The sequence below is a fragment of the Girardinichthys multiradiatus genome, chromosome 1 (assembly GCF_021462225.1).
Source record: "Girardinichthys multiradiatus isolate DD_20200921_A chromosome 1, DD_fGirMul_XY1, whole genome shotgun sequence".
In the NCBI taxonomy this organism is placed as follows: Eukaryota; Metazoa; Chordata; class Actinopteri; order Cyprinodontiformes; family Goodeidae; genus Girardinichthys; species Girardinichthys multiradiatus.
The window spans coordinates 26,582,727-26,601,924 of NC_061794.1; the positions used below are offsets into that span (position 1 = coordinate 26,582,727).

Below are 19,198 nucleotides of genomic sequence, written 5' to 3' on the forward strand. Positions count from 1 at the left end.
TTCCAGAAAGACATGAGTACAGCTAAAAAAAAGTTCAATATTTTGTGTCCATTTCAAAAAGTGAAACTTAGTTATAATGATTTTTTAGACATATAGTGAAATATTTCAAGCCTCTATTTCTTGTAATTTTGATAATAGTTTACAGATAATGAAAATCCAAAGTTTAGGGTTTCAGAAAATATTGTCAAAACGTTATTTGCATAGATGGGTAGGAAAAGGTGCACCAGCAACATAAGTAAGAGCAGCCTTGAAAGGATTATAAAGCAAAACTCATTGGGGGAGTTTTACAAGGAGTGGACTGAGGCTGAAGTCAGCACATCAAGAGCCACAGCGCACAGATAAATCCATTTGTTGTGTCAAGCAGCTCCTGAATGAGAGACATCAGAACCATCTTGCCTGGGCTACGGAGTAAAAGAACTGGACTGCTACTCTGTGGTTCAAAGTCCTTTTTTCAGATTAAAGTAAAATCTGCATGTCATTTGGAAATCAAGGTCCAAAGGTAAGAGCGGGGAAGCAGAAAAATCACATTGCTTAAAGTCCAGTGTGAAGTTCCCACAGTCAGTGATGATTTGTGGTGCCATGTCATCTCCTGGTGTTGGTCCACTGTGTTTTCTGAAGTCCACAGTCAACACCGCCATCTACCATGAAATTTTAGAGCATTTTATGCTCTGTTCTACAGACAAACTTTATGGAGATGCTGATTTGGCACCTGCCCACACTGCCAAAGGTACCAGAAGCTGGTCCGATGGTGTTACTGCATCAGAAACAACTTGCCTAACCTAACCCCCTCAGAGAATCTATGGAATTTTGTCAGGAGAAAGATGAGAGACACGAGACCCAACAATGCAGATGACCTGAAGGTCACTATCAAAGTAACCTGGGCTTCCATTACACCTCAGCAGAACTACAGGCTGACTACCTTCATGCCACGCCACATTTATGCAGTGATTCATGCAAAATGAGGCCCAACCAAGGCTTAGATGCATAAAAATAAACATACTTTTCAGAAGCCTGACATTTGTGTTTAAAATATCCTTTTTATTGATCCTATGTAATATTGTAATTTTCTAAGACACTGGATTTTGTTTATCTGTAAGCCATAATCATCAAACTTATTATACATAAAGGCTCCAAATATTTTACTCTTTGTGTAATGAATCTTTATGAGTTTCATTTTCTGAAATGAGTGAGAACAAATATTCAATTTTTTTTAGCTTTGGCAGCACATTCATATGTTAGAATTTTCCAACGTACAGATCTGAATCTTATACATAAACTGCAAGATTTAAATTGATCTTTACTACCCATCTGACTGAGCCATCCTGCAAAGAAGAATGGACTAACATTTTAGTCTGCAGATGTGCAAAGCCAAACCCCCAAACTACTTGGAGGTGCAACGAAAGGTGGTTGTACGGTGGGGTCTGAATACAAATGGACCCCACCATTATCAGACTTTTGTTCGTGAAGATCTTCTTCCACTTGACAAATAAACAATATTTTGTGTTGGTTCGTCACATAAAATCCCAATCAGATACACTCGAGTTTGTGTTTGTTGCATGACGTGAAAATGATGACGGGGTATGAGTGCTGTAAAAAGGCACAGCATATTGTTCTGAATGTATTTTTCTTTTATTTAAATTCCATTTATAAACATTTTCATTTAGGAAATATATGTAAATAAGCTCTTAACAGTGATTCAAAACAAAACAAAAATTAATCAACAACCAATCAACTTTTCAATTCTAAAAATGATTGAGAAAAAAAAATCTAAAACAACCCTGAGAAGATTGACACTGGATTTCATTTTACAACTTGGTGTGAATTGTTTTTAAACAGTCAAACCATGATGTAGCCACCATCATGAAGTCTTAACTGGAAGCTAAGGTTTCCAGTTTAGCCCCTTTTAAGTACAATTCATTTCCCCCGATGCCCTTTTGTCTCTGGCTAAATGCTGCTGCTGATGTTTAAAATGTGCTTCTGGACCTTATGTCACTTGAATGCTGACATTTAATTCAAATTCCAATGAAGTTGGGACAGAGCAGATTGATTTTCTTGTTCAACCTATATGCATTTGAATGCAGTACGAAGACAAGTTATTTAATGTTCAAACTGATGAACTTTATTGTTTTTTTGCAAATATTCACAAATTTTGATTTTTATGCCACATGTCCTAAAAAAGCTGGGACCGGGGCGTGTTTACCACTGTGTCTCATCACCTTTCCTTTTAACAACACTCAACAAGCATTTGGGAACTGAGGAAACTAATCCTTGAAGCTTTGTAGGTGGAAGTCTTTCACATTCTTGCTTAATGTACAACTTCAGCTGCTCAACATTGTTGTATTTAGCGCTTCATACTGCGCCAGACAGTTTCAGTGCGATACAGGTTTGGACTGCAGGCAGGCTGGCCAGTCCAGTACCCACACTATTTTACTAGGTAGCCTCGCTGTTGGAACACGTGCACAAAGTGGTGAACCTCGCCCCATCTTTGCTTGTGAAAGACTGAGCCTTTCAGACACGCTCCTTTCTATGCCTTGTGCAGTGTATTCAGTTGTATTTAGGTAGAACAGGATTTCCAAATTATTCTATTCTGTTTTATTCATATTTTACACAATGAGCCAACTTCACTGGAATTGGGGTTTGTATTGTTATCCTAAATATTGAACAGTAAAATTACTCTAGCTCAAGTTTCCCTGCTGGACGTTTCTCTCTCTTCCTGCTGCTCACATGTCGCTCCTCCACTCGGGGTCCAGTATCTGTTGAACAACACTCTCAGTAGTCTCAACTGGGAAAGAGACAAATTAACAAGTTATCATTATATGATAATGCAGCTCTTTAATATTTAATTTAAGATGGCAAATTAAATGTGTTTTACTTTCAGCCTCGATGCTGATGTAGAGTGCAGACAATCTGGCTATAATCTCCTCCTCTTCTTCCTGAGCATGTGTGAAACCACTGTAGCCACCTTCCTCTCTGCAGTACTGGATAAAGCTGCAGATAAGAGACAAAAAAAAAATAATTTTATTCAGTGGAATCTATGATTTATTTCTAGTATATGAAAGTGAGAAACCGTATGCATGTGAAATACCTGGCCCAGGTAGTATCTGAACTCAAGACCAATGGGTTTCCCACCACGATCAGCAGTGCTTTGGCTCGAGTCAAAGCCACATTGAATCTCTGGACAAACAAAGAGAGTTAGGATCATATGCAAGCATACAAGGTGAGCATGTGTGTGCATTTTATTTACCTTCTCATTCTTGAGAAAGCCCAGGTTGAATTTTTTGTCTATGTCCAAGTATGTAGGACTGCTTCTGACTGTGGACACCAGGATTACTCTCCTCTCCTGGCCTTGGAACTCCTCCACTGAACCAATCTACCACATGAACAAACACACATACAGTTGTGTTTAGAATAATAGCATTCCAACATCACTAACTGGATAAATAACTGGTTTTCATACAAAGTTGATTTTTATATGCAATATTTTACAAGCAGGTTTAGTAGAGAAAACCAACAGAACCAACATGCATACTGCTGATTCTGTGAAATCAGACATTAATTGACAGGAGGGCTGTTCAAAATAATAGCAGAGTGCAGTTCAGTGAGGTCATTCATTCTACAAAAAAAATAGATGGCTCTTAAGGATGAAGGCAACAAATATAAATGCTGGTTAATATGCTGTATCTTTGAAAATCAGTGTGAAATTAGTTGTTTCAGACACTGTTCTGAAGAGCAGTGTACTCTGACTAAATGGTTTGTTGGAAAGGGGAAAATATTTAAGAGGAGCAAAAAATGAAATGCCACTGAAGCTGAAATTATCCCAAATGCTTTACAGTAGAAACCAAATCTAAAAAGATCCAGAAGAATACAGACAACTAATGTTCCAATTTATCGATACAGAGCCAAAAGGATGAAGACTCAGCCAATGATCAACTCCAGGGTGATCAATTAAGGTCTACAGTTACCAGTGAGTACTCTAAAAATTTCAATAACCTTATGTGGGGCCAAGGTATTGGTAAGAAGTGCCCTAAAGTGCCATTGCTAAAAAAAAAAAAATTACATTAGTTTAAATTTGCTAAAGAACACATTTACTGCCCTGCAGCACCATAGTGATGAAAGTGATGAAAGCAAGATTGGTTTTTCTTTTCTGTTTTTAGAAGCAGTTTATCAGAAGTACACATTGTTACCTTAAGTTCATTCATGTCTTTAAATTTGAAGTCTTTCCCAACTTTTTCCAAGGCTTTGCGGATTTTCTGCACCTGTGTTATACAAAGAAATAAAACAGCTGTATCATTCAATCTTCACATGACCCGAAAGGTCTTCATTTTAGCAGCACCAATTGCACTCTGTAAACTTGAGACATTATTATGGGTTATTTGAAAAATATTCAGACCTGCTTCCTGTAGGGTGCGATGATGCCTATATCTTTGGGTGCAATTTTAGCAACACCTTTCTTCCCTTGTGACTCCAGCAGTTTTCTCACGTAGTCCATCAGCACCTCCACTTCTGTAACATTAAAGAATGATGGGCTGCTGGACTCACGATCATCAAGACCAGCAACCCCATGAAAGATCACTGGGAAGCCCTGAAAGATATGCAGAAAATATTTTTAAAATAACCTGTTAATATATATGAATAACTGTTGAGGATCAATTTTACAGGAAGCTCAACACCACCAGGTTTCTATGTGAAATGGCTCCAAAGAACACTTCAGACAATCATAAATGGTATTTTGGTGGTCAGGAGCTTTCTATTTTACCCCAAACTATTTCTTTATAAGACCATCTGTGTCAAGACACACCAACAACATCACATTTTTCATCCCACACTTTTCAAGTAAGCTTTCTTGCTGATAGAAGTAGTTTGAATCCAATTAGGTCTGCACGAAAAAAAACTATATTGAGATATTATTGTTGGATATTGTGATGACTATAAAACTGGCCCAATATATTTTTGGCTAGGAGAGTGTCAGTGCATGGCACCTGGAATAATATAGCCTATTAAACGTTGCATTCAGGCTCTCTTTTGTGATTGTAATAATAGCATGATGATGACTGCGATTTGCAGCTCCAAAATGAAAATGAAAAAAATTGGAAGATTTCTCTTTATGCATATGTCTCTATCTTTTATCTAAATTTAAGCAAAGTGAATCATGAACATGTTGTTTCTTAATATGTTTTCAAACCAGAAATAAGAGATTTAAGTTATGATACATTTAATGAGCAAGAACAATTTTTTAGGACTATTGGTATTTGACCTGCTTATCATAGGAAATTTTATCAATTTTATCCATTGTCTAAATAATTGCTTCATCGTTATCAAGAAGGTTTTTATGTACATTTTAATGTTAAAAATAATATTTTTTAGACTGTTTTTAAAAATGTTAGGACCTATCTATATTTTAACAGCTGTGCTACGGAGCTCGTAACATTGGTACATTTAGTTATAATAAATACAAAGAACATTTTAGTTTGGCATTCTGTTTTCAGTCAAATCAAGACAATTATTAGAGTATAATTTCTGAATTTTGTGTAAAAATGTCAGTTATGGTTCGATTATCATCACTCATAGACAATGTCTCCCATCGCATGCATGAAGCTGTTGCAGAACTGGAAAGCTCCATTAGTGACAGACTGCTGCATCCTAGGTGCACAAAGGAGCAGGTCTTTCCTCCCAGCTGCTGTTAGACTTTATAACCATCACTGCCTTCATTAAGCTCAATACGTTGTTGACATCCCTGCAGTTATTTGCATTTTTTCCATTTCTTGTAAATAGTCTGCTGTTGCTTTTTAATGCACAAATATACATGCACATTTGTATTTTTTTTTTATTATCCTACTCAGTTGCAAATGTCTGATATTTTTAATAACTGTACAGTTTTTTTCTTATGTTGTAAATTTGACCTTACAGTACAGTCTATTAATCTTATTTCTTGTTTTCATATTTTTACCTTTGTGTGAATCTGCATGCTTCCATTTTCCCGGTCGATGCTGGTGCACCTGAGTTTATCCTCTGAAGGACAACGCATATTTTATTCTATTCTATTTTATTAGAACACAGAAATGACCATTTTCACTGGCTTCAAAACCACCATACATGATTTCAAGTCAAGTGTAGCGGTAGAAATTTACCTTAGCAATGTCATTATGAAGCATCTGGCAACAAAATACCTTTATCACCAGTCTGATTTCTAATAACACTGCTCCAAAATGCACTCTTTTCTATGTATTTACTGACAGCTGAATCAATACCTGCTTTGGAAGGTGTTCCCATGTGGAGTAAAAGTTGCGTGCATACTCATCAGCACAAGCCTGGAGCTCTCCATCGTAGAAGCGCTCATTGGGAATCTTGAGAATGGAAGGATGAGACCTGAAAATGAAGGATTGGAAGGTGTATTTTGAAATACTGAGCACATACTTTATGTTGGTGTGGAACATTAAAAATCATGCTCTAGCTCACCTGTAGTTGCGCAGCAGTTTTGTCACAAAGCAGTTGTCGTAGAAGCCCTCGTTCTTCTGGTACAGAAGGAAATCGGTCATCAAGCGCTCCAAGAGGGATACTCCTGCAGACAGTGGAGTATTTGAACCAATCAGCATACAATGCATTATAAAGACAAGGCTTTAGAGCAAAGCCTTGTCTAACTGCCATTTAAAAATGACAGTACCATGTACAAAAAGCTTCTGTTTTTACTGGGGATGTTCAAAGAAATTAACTGGTAATTGGAATCGTCCAGTTTTATGATAATATCTGATTTTATAATTGGCGTCAGAGATGCAAAATTCAGATTTTGTTTTCTAATTGGTGAATCCCCCATATCTAAGTGCTAACAAAAGTTGTGTTAGTAAAAACTGTTTTATTCATAACTGATCATTTCATTTAAACAAATTTTCCATTAATTTTAATGTTACTTAGATTATGTATCTAGGTTGATAAGGGAGTTAAAGTATTTTAAAGTTTAAACACAAAATTTTGTAAGGGCTTAAAAAGTATGTGCTCACACATGCTATCACTAAATGTTTGTTATATAGGTACTTGAGAACATTAACGAAAAGAAGTGTCACGTGTTGGTTTTGGAGTGGGACCACAGCGCAGACAAGAGCATGGGATGAACATAGTGAGGATTTATTAATAATAAATATGGAGAACTTACAGAAGAACACACGGGAAGTGAAACGGGCATGATAACAGACACAAAATATGGGAGGATCCAGGAAAGAATAAAGAGAACCTGAGATTTTCTATGCTGAGGGAGATGTAGAGAATGACAATGAATGTTGATGTGTTATTCAGGAGACAATGTGGAGCAGCTGAGGCAGAAGGTAAGCAAGGAAGCTGAGGGAGATGGACTAACACAAGTGGAGCTGAGCAAACACACACAATAACTTTTAAACCAAGGGGAACAGGATACAGCAAGACCTATGAGAACATATTAAACAACAAGAAGATGATGAGAAGACAAACACAAACAACCAACACCTAACACCTATGGATCATGACAATAGGGTTGTACTTAGTAAGATTAAACAGTTTTTTAGTTTTTAGGGTGGCTTTAAAGGTTTTTTGTTACATTAAATTAATGAATAAGTTAACAACATAAACAAATGGCAGTACATCAAGAGATTTTTAAATATTAAATAGCCCACATTTATATATATTTTGAAGAGATCTTGAAGGAAAATGTGAAATAAATAATTTGTCATTCTGTGCAAATAAAATAAAATAGTTAAATGTGTCTTGTGCAGTCAATATTCTTTCATTTTTCTTGGCTATTATTTCTAGAGATCTCTGTTATAACCTGGAGGATTTTGCTGTGTTTGTAGATTTTCCGTGATGCAGAGAGAAAGCTCTTTAACTTTCAGCTGTTTTAGGGTTGGCAGGTTAGGGTATTGGCATGTATTGGCAGGTCAGGATTTTATATAATTGATGATCAGAAATTGGCCACAAACTCTCTGATTGGTCCATCTCTAGTTCTTACCCATCCTGTATTTCAGTGCAAATGGAGATCTGAGGATGGGTCCGAGCTGCTTGGGGTCTCCAGCTAGAACAAGCTGTCCAGTCTCTGCATCGAGCAATCCTATGTGACATAAAAAAGCAAAGCATTTAAATTATAAATGAAGTTTAGTCCAATTAGAGAAGAAACTCCTGATTGTTCTCTCTTACCTGCCAGGGGGACTAAACACTCAGTCTCCACAGCGTGTCCAGCCTCGTCCACAAACACATGGGTGAAATGTCCAGAAGGAATGGCACCTGACACAAGTCTGTAATATTTAAATACATGGGAGGAAATCATATTACTGAAATTCATGCATAGTGTTAACTGATGGTGATTCTGATTAGAATGTAGCAAATAATATGGTAAAAAGTGTCATGCAGATTAGCAAGTTCATCCGTTATGAAAGTTATTCACTACCTTCCAGCAGTTATCAGGGTGGTGACTATAATTTTATGCTCCATCAGCTTCTCTTTGGGAGGAAAAATGTAAGAATCTCCCGACAGGTTAGAGCAGTCCTGTGAAGCACCACAATCACACAAATATAAGAATACAATGACAAAAATATACAGCATACTGAAGCCAAAAAAAACAAAACAAGTGTACTATCCCACAACAAATGCTGCAGTGCATGGTAAATCCATGGGGGATGCTCTAGAGCAGGGGTCTGCTGCCTTTACAATCCAAAGAGTCATTTTCCCCCTCAGTCCAGCTAAACAAAAATTTGCTTAGAGCCCCTTTTGAAAAAAGACAATGTATAATGTTTGATAAATCTCTACTATAGAAAAGTTTTTGACATTTTTAAAGAACCACCGTTTTATTTATTTTTCTATGTTTTAAAATAAATAAAAACATAAAATGTAGCAAAAAGATGATGGACACATTTTCCATTGACATTTTCTTCTATGGGATATTGATATTTGTGGGAAATTATTTAAACAAGAAAGCTGATAGTTTCCAACCTAATGAATAAAATAGACTTAAAAATATTTGTGGTACTTTTGGTGTCATTCTGCTATAGGAATTCAATGCAATTACTTCATGAAAAAATAGAAAGACTGCTCAGACCTGCATTTGTCATTATATTTATAAACATTAGTTGGTTCTTTATTGTTTTTTGTCAAAGTTATTAAGAGCCATTGAGGAACGTTCAAAGAGCCACATGTGGCTCCGGAGCCACAATTTGCAGACCTCTGCACTAGAGTTATTATTATAACTGTGGCCATTTGACCAAGAATGAGATTTACAGTGGAAATAAGGAAATCAATAATGAAGCCGTTACATTACAAAGCAAATGTTAAATGTTGAAATGCTAATCACAATTATTTAGATGTAACACCACTGACCTTTAGGTGCTCAGGGACAAGTTTTGGGTCCCGGCTGCTGGCGTACATGCGGTACACATTGTAATGGTCTACATGCTCACAAATCTTGCTGCACAGCAGATCAGCAGCACTGTTGGAGGGAGCACAGGCCAGAATGCGGCAGGTTTTCTGGGTCTTCTCTATCTGCTTGATGGCCTCCACTACAGTGACAGTTTTACCTTAACAGACCATAAAATACAGAATAAGGTTTAAAAATGGTAAAAGTTAAAACTTTTGCCCATTTTCAAGGTTTTACATCTTTTTTAAGTTTCACACCTTTTTGTCATATTTTTATTTATCTCATTAAATTTAGATAAGCCCTTTTGTAAAAAATGTACACATAAGCCCTGCAGTGAAAACAGCAACATTGGGCATATTTATTTTTGTATTTATTTTCTTAAGCACACATACACATAAAAATATCCTTTAGTTAGTTAATTAGTTCAGTTTAGTTAAGTTAAGTTAATTGCCCTTGAACAATTCAACACATGGACAGTCAGCAGATTGAAATAATGTTCTTGCAGTGGGCTGATAATTGCTCTATCAGATAACTATAGAGTTACCTGTTCCTGGAGGACCAAACACAAGATATGGAGCGGGTCTGGATGAACCAGCTACAATGTGCTGGACAGCTTGATACTGCTCTGGGTTTTTCTCCAGCTGATAATCAAACAGTCTACAGGAAAACAAAACAGGTAACAAATCACGTTGAGGAGACTGGAATTTCCTGGTGAAAAGCAGTTTGGCATCATTCAAATGGATTATTTTTGATCTCCGCGGTCCTAGTTTGTACGAGGATATTCATTCTCACCTTGAGGAAAACACATTCTTCCATGTTTGATATGCGTTTTGTTCTTGGAGGTCACTGATTGTTATTGTGTCATTGCTCTCTTTGTTGAGACTATTCTAATCTGCCTGTATAATACTTTTCAACCAGAACCCAACTAAAGTCTGTTCTTTTTGTTGCCCTTTTTCCCCAAAGACATTAAATCTTTAGCCAGCTTCTTCTCATAATCATTTTTGTTTCACATTTGCTGGTAGTCGAATCATATCTGCAAATTAGAATAAATCCTTAGGATATTTTGATAATGCTTGCTAGTTGCTAAGTAGCGCCCAGGACCATCATAATTCTGTTGCTTAGAATTTTTTATTAGCTTTACTGTAAAAGTTTAAAATAATCCCTTGTTTATTGCTGACAGCTCCAATAGGAATTTGAAACATATTCTCCTAAAAATCCAACAAATAAACTGAGACACATATTTCAAAGATTATCTGCTAGTTTTATTTCAAAGGTAATCCCCTTTTGTTGCTGATTTAAGCTCCTTTGAAATTTGGGCTTAACTGCTCTCCATTCATTGCTATGGTAGTCTCCAGAGAATACATACACAAATCCTGACACTCAAGTATCTGATTTTAGTCTTCTTTAAAATGCCTCCTTGATGTCTGTCCCCACATATCCTAATCGTAATTTATTGTTTAGCACAGGGTTGTCGACAACCAACATGCTAAAAGGAAACTTGTGTCTTTGGTGAGCACTAAGAGGAATAGAAGTGAGATATACAAATGCTTACTTGAGTTTGGGGAGGTCAGGTTTCTGACATGAGAATGGGGGTGCAGAAGGAAACAGCACACTACCCAGTTTACAGCTCCTTGCAAGTTCTGCAGCTCTGTGCTGGAGACGCCCAGTCAGGCGGTTGATTGTGAACTCAACGTTGAACTTAATCCCTTCAATAAAGCTGAAGTCTTTACCTTTCATGTATCGATTCAGTAATCTGCAATAAAATGAAGACAGAAATCTCAGTTTTCTTGCCCAACAAGGGACTGTATGACTTTTGTTGTTACTGCTGGGGCTGGAGCGCCTCTATCTTACTCAGAGGCGAAGCCCAGTCTGACGCTGTCCAGCTGCACACTGTGAACATAACCACGGTACTTCACTCCTTTTTCTCCCTGAGGGTATACCAACAGCGAATCCCCCCGCAGCACAGAGGGCCGGTTCTCTGAGACACCAGGTACCTGGTAGATGAACAATTTTGTTCAATTAAATTAAAGTTAATTAAAGAAATAAACTTAGTTCAATAAACAATAAATACCTTGAACATTCATACTCTTTTTACATAGATTTTTAACTCTACAATCTTCAACAATGTATTTTTTTAGGGATGCACCAATATCAAAATTCGTTATCTGATATTAATATCGCTGTTATGGCCAATAACCAATATTTAGCAGTATTAAATATGATATATATCTCACTACCCTTTCAACACGGTGAAAAAACGACCCCACCACTGACAGTGCTTCCCTGCTTCAGTTAAACACCCTACAGTCCTGCATTGCAACACTATCACTGTCACATGCCCAAACAAATACCACATGGCCAACCCCCTCCCGTCCCCCTCCAGAAACACATACACAAGTTAATATTTAACAGTTAATAACACAAAGAAAATTAAACGTAGTTCATTTAAATAGTTGACACAAAGTGAAAACATAACTACTTCTTTTATGAGAAGCCTGTTTACTTATGATAACTACTTGCTTCTTATTGTGGCATCAAAGAATCAGACTATCAAAGAAGGTTGTACTGTTTCTTCTACCTTCAAAACACAATTAAACTGTTTAAACACATTTCAAATTTTTCAAATTTAACTGAGGCACAACTGAACCTTTTAGGGTATGCTCAGGTATCTGGTTGCTTCGTGCTCTGGTGCACAGATTTGATTGATAGTATACTCTGGCAACATCTTTAAAACATGATGCTTTTGTTGCTTGATCCAATGATGGGGTTTGAATTGTGTTGCACACGATTTAAAAGCCTTACATTAAAAATACAATCATGATTTCTCTAGACTTTAAAAGTTCAAAATATATCCCTTTTCTTCAGAGGCAACAGAAATTAGAGAATCTTCTATTATATCTGATCCAGATGATTGGAGCACCGCCGTACCTCCAGAACAAGAAGTCTTGGGTTGCTTGGGTCTCTTTTTAGCTCAGCGTAGTCTCTGTCATCGTTGGGAATGTTGTATCTTCTGATGTCAAACTCCATCTGAAGTTCCTCCAGATACAGCAGCAGCTGGAACTTCTCGGTGTAGTTCTCCCAAGTTAAAGGACTCTCCAACACCTTTCTTCAAAAAAATAGAAAAAAGTGTAACGAAGTATATTGCACATCAAAACTTATTATCTTTGCTTTTGAATGTTAAATCTCTTGTCAATTTACCTATTCTCATTGGAGAGAGAAGGCTGCTTCAGCAGCTTGATGAGCTGGTTCATGTATGGGGGTATTCGATACTGCTTAATCTGAACCACATTTTGTAGCTGCATCACAGACAGCCTGTTGGGGGAAACAAAGAAAAAAAAGTTGGACCCAATACAATCTGTAATTTCATAAACTTGGGAGTGTGAGGAAAAAAAAGTCAACGCTCCACTCGCTTCACCAAGTCATCAAATAGAAGGAGCTTTTAACTGCTGCTTGCCAGTTTCAACTCAACACGACACACCTGGATTTTACGGGGCAAATCCCGGTGCTTTATTTATGGTAAGCCGAACAGCGCCATCGGCGTTGACGTCTCTGGGTTCACCAGATTCTCCAGAGAGGGAACCAGTTCTGAGAGCACCACCACCTGCTCCAGGAGCTGCGTCTGGATGATGGTCGCTTTCAGCGGTACTTCCGCCTATCCAGGACCCAGTTTGAGGACCTGCTGTCCTGCATTGGGGGACGAATCAGCCTCCGGGACACGAACTACAGGCACTGTATCCCCGTTGTAGAACACCTGTCTATCTCTCTTTGGTGAGTGAATAAATCTCAGCTCAGTAGAAAGCTGTGTGTGAAGGCCAGAAGTGTGCCTTACAACTTCATGCATGCCTTATTGAAGAGTCCTGTACAGGACTAAATTTTAACGGCTTTTTTCAAAGCACCTCTTAAGAACAAACCTTCCTTCATCCTATGTGTACATGAATGTTTCTGTCTTTTTTTATGTCATGTTTGTGGATTGTAGGTATTGTCTTCCCTTCTTTCTATCCAGGGACTGCACTGACTGATTTGTGGCGCAAATTGACAGAAAAGTTCAGATTTTTAAAGTCCAGCAAAATTTGCTTCGCGTCCATCACGGGTTTCGCTTCTCTCTCACTTCGCTCTATTCGTCCTAATCGAGTTGTTTGCATCGCGTCCTTCGAATCGCGTTGCTCTTGAACGCGCCTCTAGATAGGGTTAACATGTAAATCACTTGCTCCAGTCGCTTCATTCGCGCTTGGTCTGAACGCACCATTAGCATTCTCTCCATGAGCTTCATGAGGTGGTCACCTGAAATGGTTTTCCAAAGAGCTTTAAAAGAACTTCTCAGAGGTGCATTGAGAGACGGCCAAAGTTTAATAATTTAGTCATCACAGCAACGAGTGGCTACTTTAAGGAATCTAAATTTAAAATCATAAAGTTCTTTTACAATTTTTCATCTGCTACATAATTCCATATGTATTCATTCACAGTTTTGTTGCCTTCAGTGAGAATCTATGTACAATGTAAATAGTCATAAACAGAGAGAAAACCATATATATCTATATATCCATAAAGATATATATATATATATCTATATATGTGTGTGTGTGTTGAGTAAAGGATCATACCCCTCGGGTGGCAGCCCATCAACAATCTTGCAGTCAGGTTCGGGGGTCCAGGCTGGGAGGGAACGAGGCTTGTAGGGAGCTACAGGTGCCAACTCCAGTCCTAGCGAAGTTATACAATGAGCCTCAATGATGCGCACAATATGGAAAGCAGTGGTGGCAGGATCCAGGTTAGGTCTGAATTCAAATGCCAGCGTAGCCGGAAAAACCCCGACTAAACTAGACCGAAAACTGACCTCTACTTCATAGAAGTCACCTGAGGAATAGAAAAACATAGGTAACATACTTTCCCATACTAATTTCTAAATAGCATCTATTTAAATAAAAACAAACTGATTTGTAAAATTTGCATCACCTGGATTTAGAAGTACGGGTTTCAGTTTGGTCACCCTGTTTTTATCATGCAAAGTTAAGTTCTGAAGCCAGTGAAGTGGAGTATAGTAAGTGAAATACACAGGCTCAGTTCCAGTGTTTTCCATATTCAGCTTGACCGTATACTGATGGATTAAAAAAAGGTTAAAGGACTTTACAGATGTGAAATGTCCACAGACGCTATCCAGCAATAAAGAAATAAAAGAGCATTCATACCTCGTATGTGTTTTCCACACGCAGGACAAGTTTACCTTTCTCAAAAGGACAGTCAGAGGTGATGTTGATACCATGTTTATCAGCGACTAACTTGGACAGATACCTATGCCCAAAACGAGCAAAGTTTAGAAAATAACTTTATTAGAGGCATTAGACTACTCACTAGATTAGAGTCAGAGTTTAGTGAAGAAATAATGGAGGCTGCTGAGGACATCCACTCTGAGATCAGGATTTTATTTTGTTGTTTCCTAGTTTATACAAGTAAATCAGCATCTCAGGTGTATCATGTTTCTAAACAAAGTAATGGAAGGATTTGTGTGGACTGATGTGTAAAACATCAAAAAGGAAGCAGGGAAAAAACAAACATCCAGAACTTTGTCTAGTTACCCTTCCATCTTCAGTTTGCTCATCAGCTCACTGGCCAGTTTTCTCCGGGCTCTAACTCCCATCGTCGCCTCCTCTGCAGAGCAGAAGTCCGTCAAGACTTCAATGCTGGCTGACCTGCTCAGTTCGGGTTGTGACTGCTGGGTTCTGGGGGTGCGCCACTGGTCCACGTACTGAGCTCTGACCTGCAGAAATTCAGTCAGCTGTTTTTCTATGATGCAAAATGAGGCACAGTTCTTGATTGCTTATAGCCTCTGTCAGAGGAGGTATAGAGCGCTCTCAAAGGTCTGCATGGTTTAAATCTAGAGATTTTGGTGTCTTTAACTCAAAGAAACAAGGTAGATTCACTTTTTCTATAAAAAAAAAACACCAACTGCTTAACATGAAGTGAATTCCCTATATACAGAATTGCTCTCTTACAATTTTCAACTTAATGAAACAGCAACTAGTTTTCAGGTCACAGCAGGGCCATGAGAAAAAGACTTATTTCATGATGAACAATTCGGGTCTCATAGATGGCAACCGCACTTTCTACTGCGAGAATGTCTGCAGTAAGAATTAATTTACACAGAAGTCTTTAGTTATTTATAACAAAGAGCATGGCAGGGCACCAGTCGTGACAAACACTTTCTTATTTGAAACATGTACTGTAAAACTGTATGGCATAAGTGTACTCTGCCAGGCTAACCATGTTAAAAAATGTTAAAATCAATAAAAAGTGTCTTTCCTTGAATTCCTCTTAAATCTCATTATTGAGTACACTGTATTACGTTTGCAACAGATAAATAGTTGATAAAGAATAATACTTGTTATGTCTTAACCAGATAGCTTAACCTTTGAACGTCAAATGAAGCTAATAGGTTATAGTGCTGTGCCACCATATGCCCTAGATGACAGTGTAATATACAGGTGAAAACAAAGGTTTACTCTAAATGCACAGCAAAAAAGACACAGTTCTTATTTAATTATTTATTATTTTGCTGTATCATTAAATGAGACAAAATGTTTCCTGTTTTAAGTAAATGAGGATTCCCAAACTGATTTCTGTCAAGTGAATACTGGACTAATGGCACAGAGATTATTTTATTACTTTCTTTAAACTTAGAAGTTTGTGTACACTGACATCGGTGAATACAAATAACTTGGACAGGCTTTGACACCCAGACCATATCTGAAAATAACAAAGCTATCCCTGATCTATATTACAGTACAAATTAATCCAGAAGAATGCAGAATACAGGTCTATTAAAAATGTTTAGCTTAACTATTTCTCTTCAACTCAAAAAAAAAAAAAAAAAAAATCTAAAATACCTATGAAAATTCAGTGTAAAAAATGCAAACCTGTGTTTTTCACAATGGTCAAGGAAGAAGCTACAAAAAGTTATTCAACTAAAACACTCACACACAATAATGATTTCAATTATAACATTACAACAGCAGTGACACGTTTTCCTGAGAGAAAAACTTGTCAAGAATAATATATACCCTTTAAAAAAATTAACCTCTCAAATTAAGTGATATTCAAAAGTCTACAGGCTGTTAAATGAGTAGTACCCTACTGCATGTTAGTTAGTACTTACTGTTTCATCTTCATGTTGTAGATATAGATCTTTTTCATCTCTAGTTTTGTCATTTATTGTAAGAATCACTGGTACAACTTTACTTTTTAAAGTTCATACAAGTACCTGAAAGCTCTCATCTGCTTGGAACTGTCATTCATAAAACATTGCTATGAGGAAATACTAACAAATTAAAATGGATGCTTGACTTTTTGTCTCTCCCTTCGGACCATAAGTTATTGAATAATTATTGAACAATTTATTGAATTAATTACATAACACTTATAATTTAACTTGTATTCAAGATCTTGTCAAAAAAGGGTCTGCATGCCAACAAAAATGATGCATATTTACAAACCGATTGGGTGAAGAGTATGTTGTCTTTCCGTCTTTTTATTTTGTTACCCACTTTGAGGGCGTAAAGCACTGAACCAAAGTTTGGATCTTTGGTTCCTGGGTTTCTACAATGGAAAAAGATATTAAAAGAAAATAGATTTTCTAATTTATTGTATAAATACAACATGCATTGTGTATGGGTTTATGTGCTCACCTGCTCCTGAACTCGGCATTATAAATATCTCTTAGCTGGACTCTGTCTGTGATGAAAGTCCGTTTGGTCTCGTTCAAAAACTCGAAAAAGTCCAGTCCGATTTGGCAACGTTCATATGAACTCAGTTTAACCATGACTGCTGATCCGGATAATACAAAATATATTAAAAACGTCGGCTGGATCTCTCTGTATACGGACGTGTGATGTAATCCTACGATACTAAGAGGAAATCCAGAAGAGTATTGCTCGCTTTGTTCTTCTGGAGAGTCCACACGGGCGGGGTCCTGGTGCTTCTAATGACGCAGAACGGCTATTAAGAGACGGATGTCGAATGCTAAAACGAACACACCCAAACACTTCGAGAATCTGGAGAAACGAAACTGAACTTTATAAATCGAGTAAAATGAGTTCGATAACAGACATAAAGCAATAAATTACAAGTCAGTGAATACGTCAGCGACAGTTATGTGATATATTTTTGTTAAATGCGGGATTTACAAAGCCTTCTAAAAATCCAACAGGGTTAAAAAAAAATCCCAAAATCAGTTTCTATGGAAATTTTAATATTACATTAGACAAATTAAAAACAGAATATGCAAAATTATTTTTTTGTTGGGCCACATAATGGCGTGAAGGCCTGCTGACGCCCATCAGTTGTCAAGCAGTCATTGACATCATTTACAAGGAGCCACAAAGTGTTCAGGGTGCGGCATCCAAGAATATAAGTGCAAAGTTGATTGGAAGGAAACATTGTAGAATAAAAAGGTACACAAACAGCAGGGATAGCCACAAGTTTGAAAGGCTTGTGAAGCAAAGCCAATTGAAGAACATGATGAATATTTACGGAACGTGGCCTTCAGCTGGAGTCAGTGCTTCAACAACCTCCACACACAAGGGCCACAGCTGTCACATTCCCTGAGTTAGGCAGCTCTTTAATCAGAGATGGAGTCTACTACCTGACCTGGGTTAAGGAGAAAAGGGACTGGACTGTTGCCCAGTGGCCGAAAAGTTCTTTTTTTGTTGTTGTTGTTGTTGTTTCAGATAACAGAACACTTAGAAAATTAATCCATCAAGTTGTGAAGATTTATTATGAAATGATGTGTACAATGTTATTTTTTAAAGTGTACATCGTATCAAAATTGTATTGATCAGTCTCTTCTAAACACAGTAAAGAATGAAAAGGGATGTAAAGGGAATAAATCTGACAACCAAATGATACCAATAACAATATGATTCAAATATAAGTATTGCATAGTATCAACCCTAAACACAAAACAGTGTTGGATTATTTCAGAAAACAAAACAGTGTTTACATTGACACCCATATTGTCAGTCAATGGGCCAAATTCAGGCCAAATTCATCACCGTTTGCTCACACTCGTTTACTTTCAAAAATACCACTGTTATCTGCTTATCAATATTAGGTTTTGCTTGAGAGATAAAACCATTATATTGCGCACACACACAGCTTCAGGGTAAAATAAAGAACAATAAGATCTATTTTACAGCGACTTGAAATGACTACGACAAATCTGTACATAAGGGCTATATTCCGTTTTTGAACAGGTTGCACAGAAGAACCAGCTTGACCAAAATCAGAAGTAAACTGCAGGCTTGTTAACATTTGCTTCTCCTACTGTTTGAAGTGAACTTCTGCTGCGGAAGAAAACTAGACCAGGAGAGTTTTTGAATATTCTCATATGTCACTTTTTGTAAACAAAACAAATATTGTTTTCTTGCACCCCTTTTAATTTCACTTTAGGCCTTTTTAAAATAAATATATGTAGATGTTAATGTATTAAAGATAGGATCTGGATTTTGTGATTACAGTTTAACCTTTTGATAAATTTATTCCCGCAAAGAATCCCCCAACAATGTGCACAAAATAAACTGACGGTGTTTAATTTTTTATTCACGTTAGTCTAATGAGTCTAAAAATTCCTAGAAGCTTTATGAAACTAAATGTGTAACATGAGCAGTGGTTGAGTAATGTTTTCTATATGTGGAAAAAGTTAAAGAAAAAAAAAAAAACAGGTTTGGCGCAAGGTTTCCTCTAAACCCAAATATTCCAGACTGAAACTGAACTCCTAAGACTATATGAGAGGCAGCATTTAAAACCGCAGTTTGATTCGTGTTTGTCCTCTCTTTT

At 37.2% G+C, this 19,198-nt stretch overlaps 1 protein-coding gene across 1 annotated transcript; it reads right to left on the minus strand.

Moving 5' to 3' along the window:
* Positions 1-1,610: 1,610 nt before the first annotated feature.
* Positions 1,611-17,273, minus strand: LOC124865505 (putative helicase mov-10-B.1). Its single transcript, XM_047360644.1, has 23 exons — positions 17,050-17,273; positions 16,858-16,960; positions 14,944-15,125; positions 14,557-14,659; positions 14,324-14,465; positions 13,972-14,224; positions 12,569-12,682; positions 12,299-12,476; positions 11,222-11,364; positions 10,923-11,123; positions 9,915-10,027; positions 9,334-9,530; positions 8,408-8,505; positions 8,158-8,255; positions 7,973-8,071; positions 6,457-6,559; positions 6,249-6,366; positions 4,391-4,582; positions 4,185-4,256; positions 3,245-3,370; positions 3,086-3,174; positions 2,873-2,988; positions 1,611-2,782 (listed from the first exon to the last, which is right to left on the minus strand). Exons 1-23 carry the CDS (start codon positions 17,181-17,183, stop codon positions 2,721-2,723), a joined length of 3,036 nt encoding a protein of 1,011 aa, XP_047216600.1. The 5' UTR covers positions 17,184-17,273; the 3' UTR covers positions 1,611-2,720.
* Between the last annotated feature and the right edge of the window lie 1,925 nt (positions 17,274-19,198).

Excerpts from the sequence above, each read along its gene's own strand:
- LOC124865505 (XM_047360644.1), bottom strand. The coding sequence starts at position 17,183 with ATGGTTAAACTGAGTTCATATGAACGTTGCCAAATCGGACTGGACTTT. Across the intron at positions 12,683-13,971 it reads GATGGGCTGCCACCCGAGGG|GCTGTCTGTGATGCAGCTAC; the intron begins GTATGATCCTTT and ends TTCCCCCAACAG. Across the intron at positions 6,367-6,456 it reads AAACTGCTGCGCAACTACAG|GTCTCATCCTTCCATTCTCA; the intron begins GTGAGCTAGAGC and ends CTTCATTTTCAG.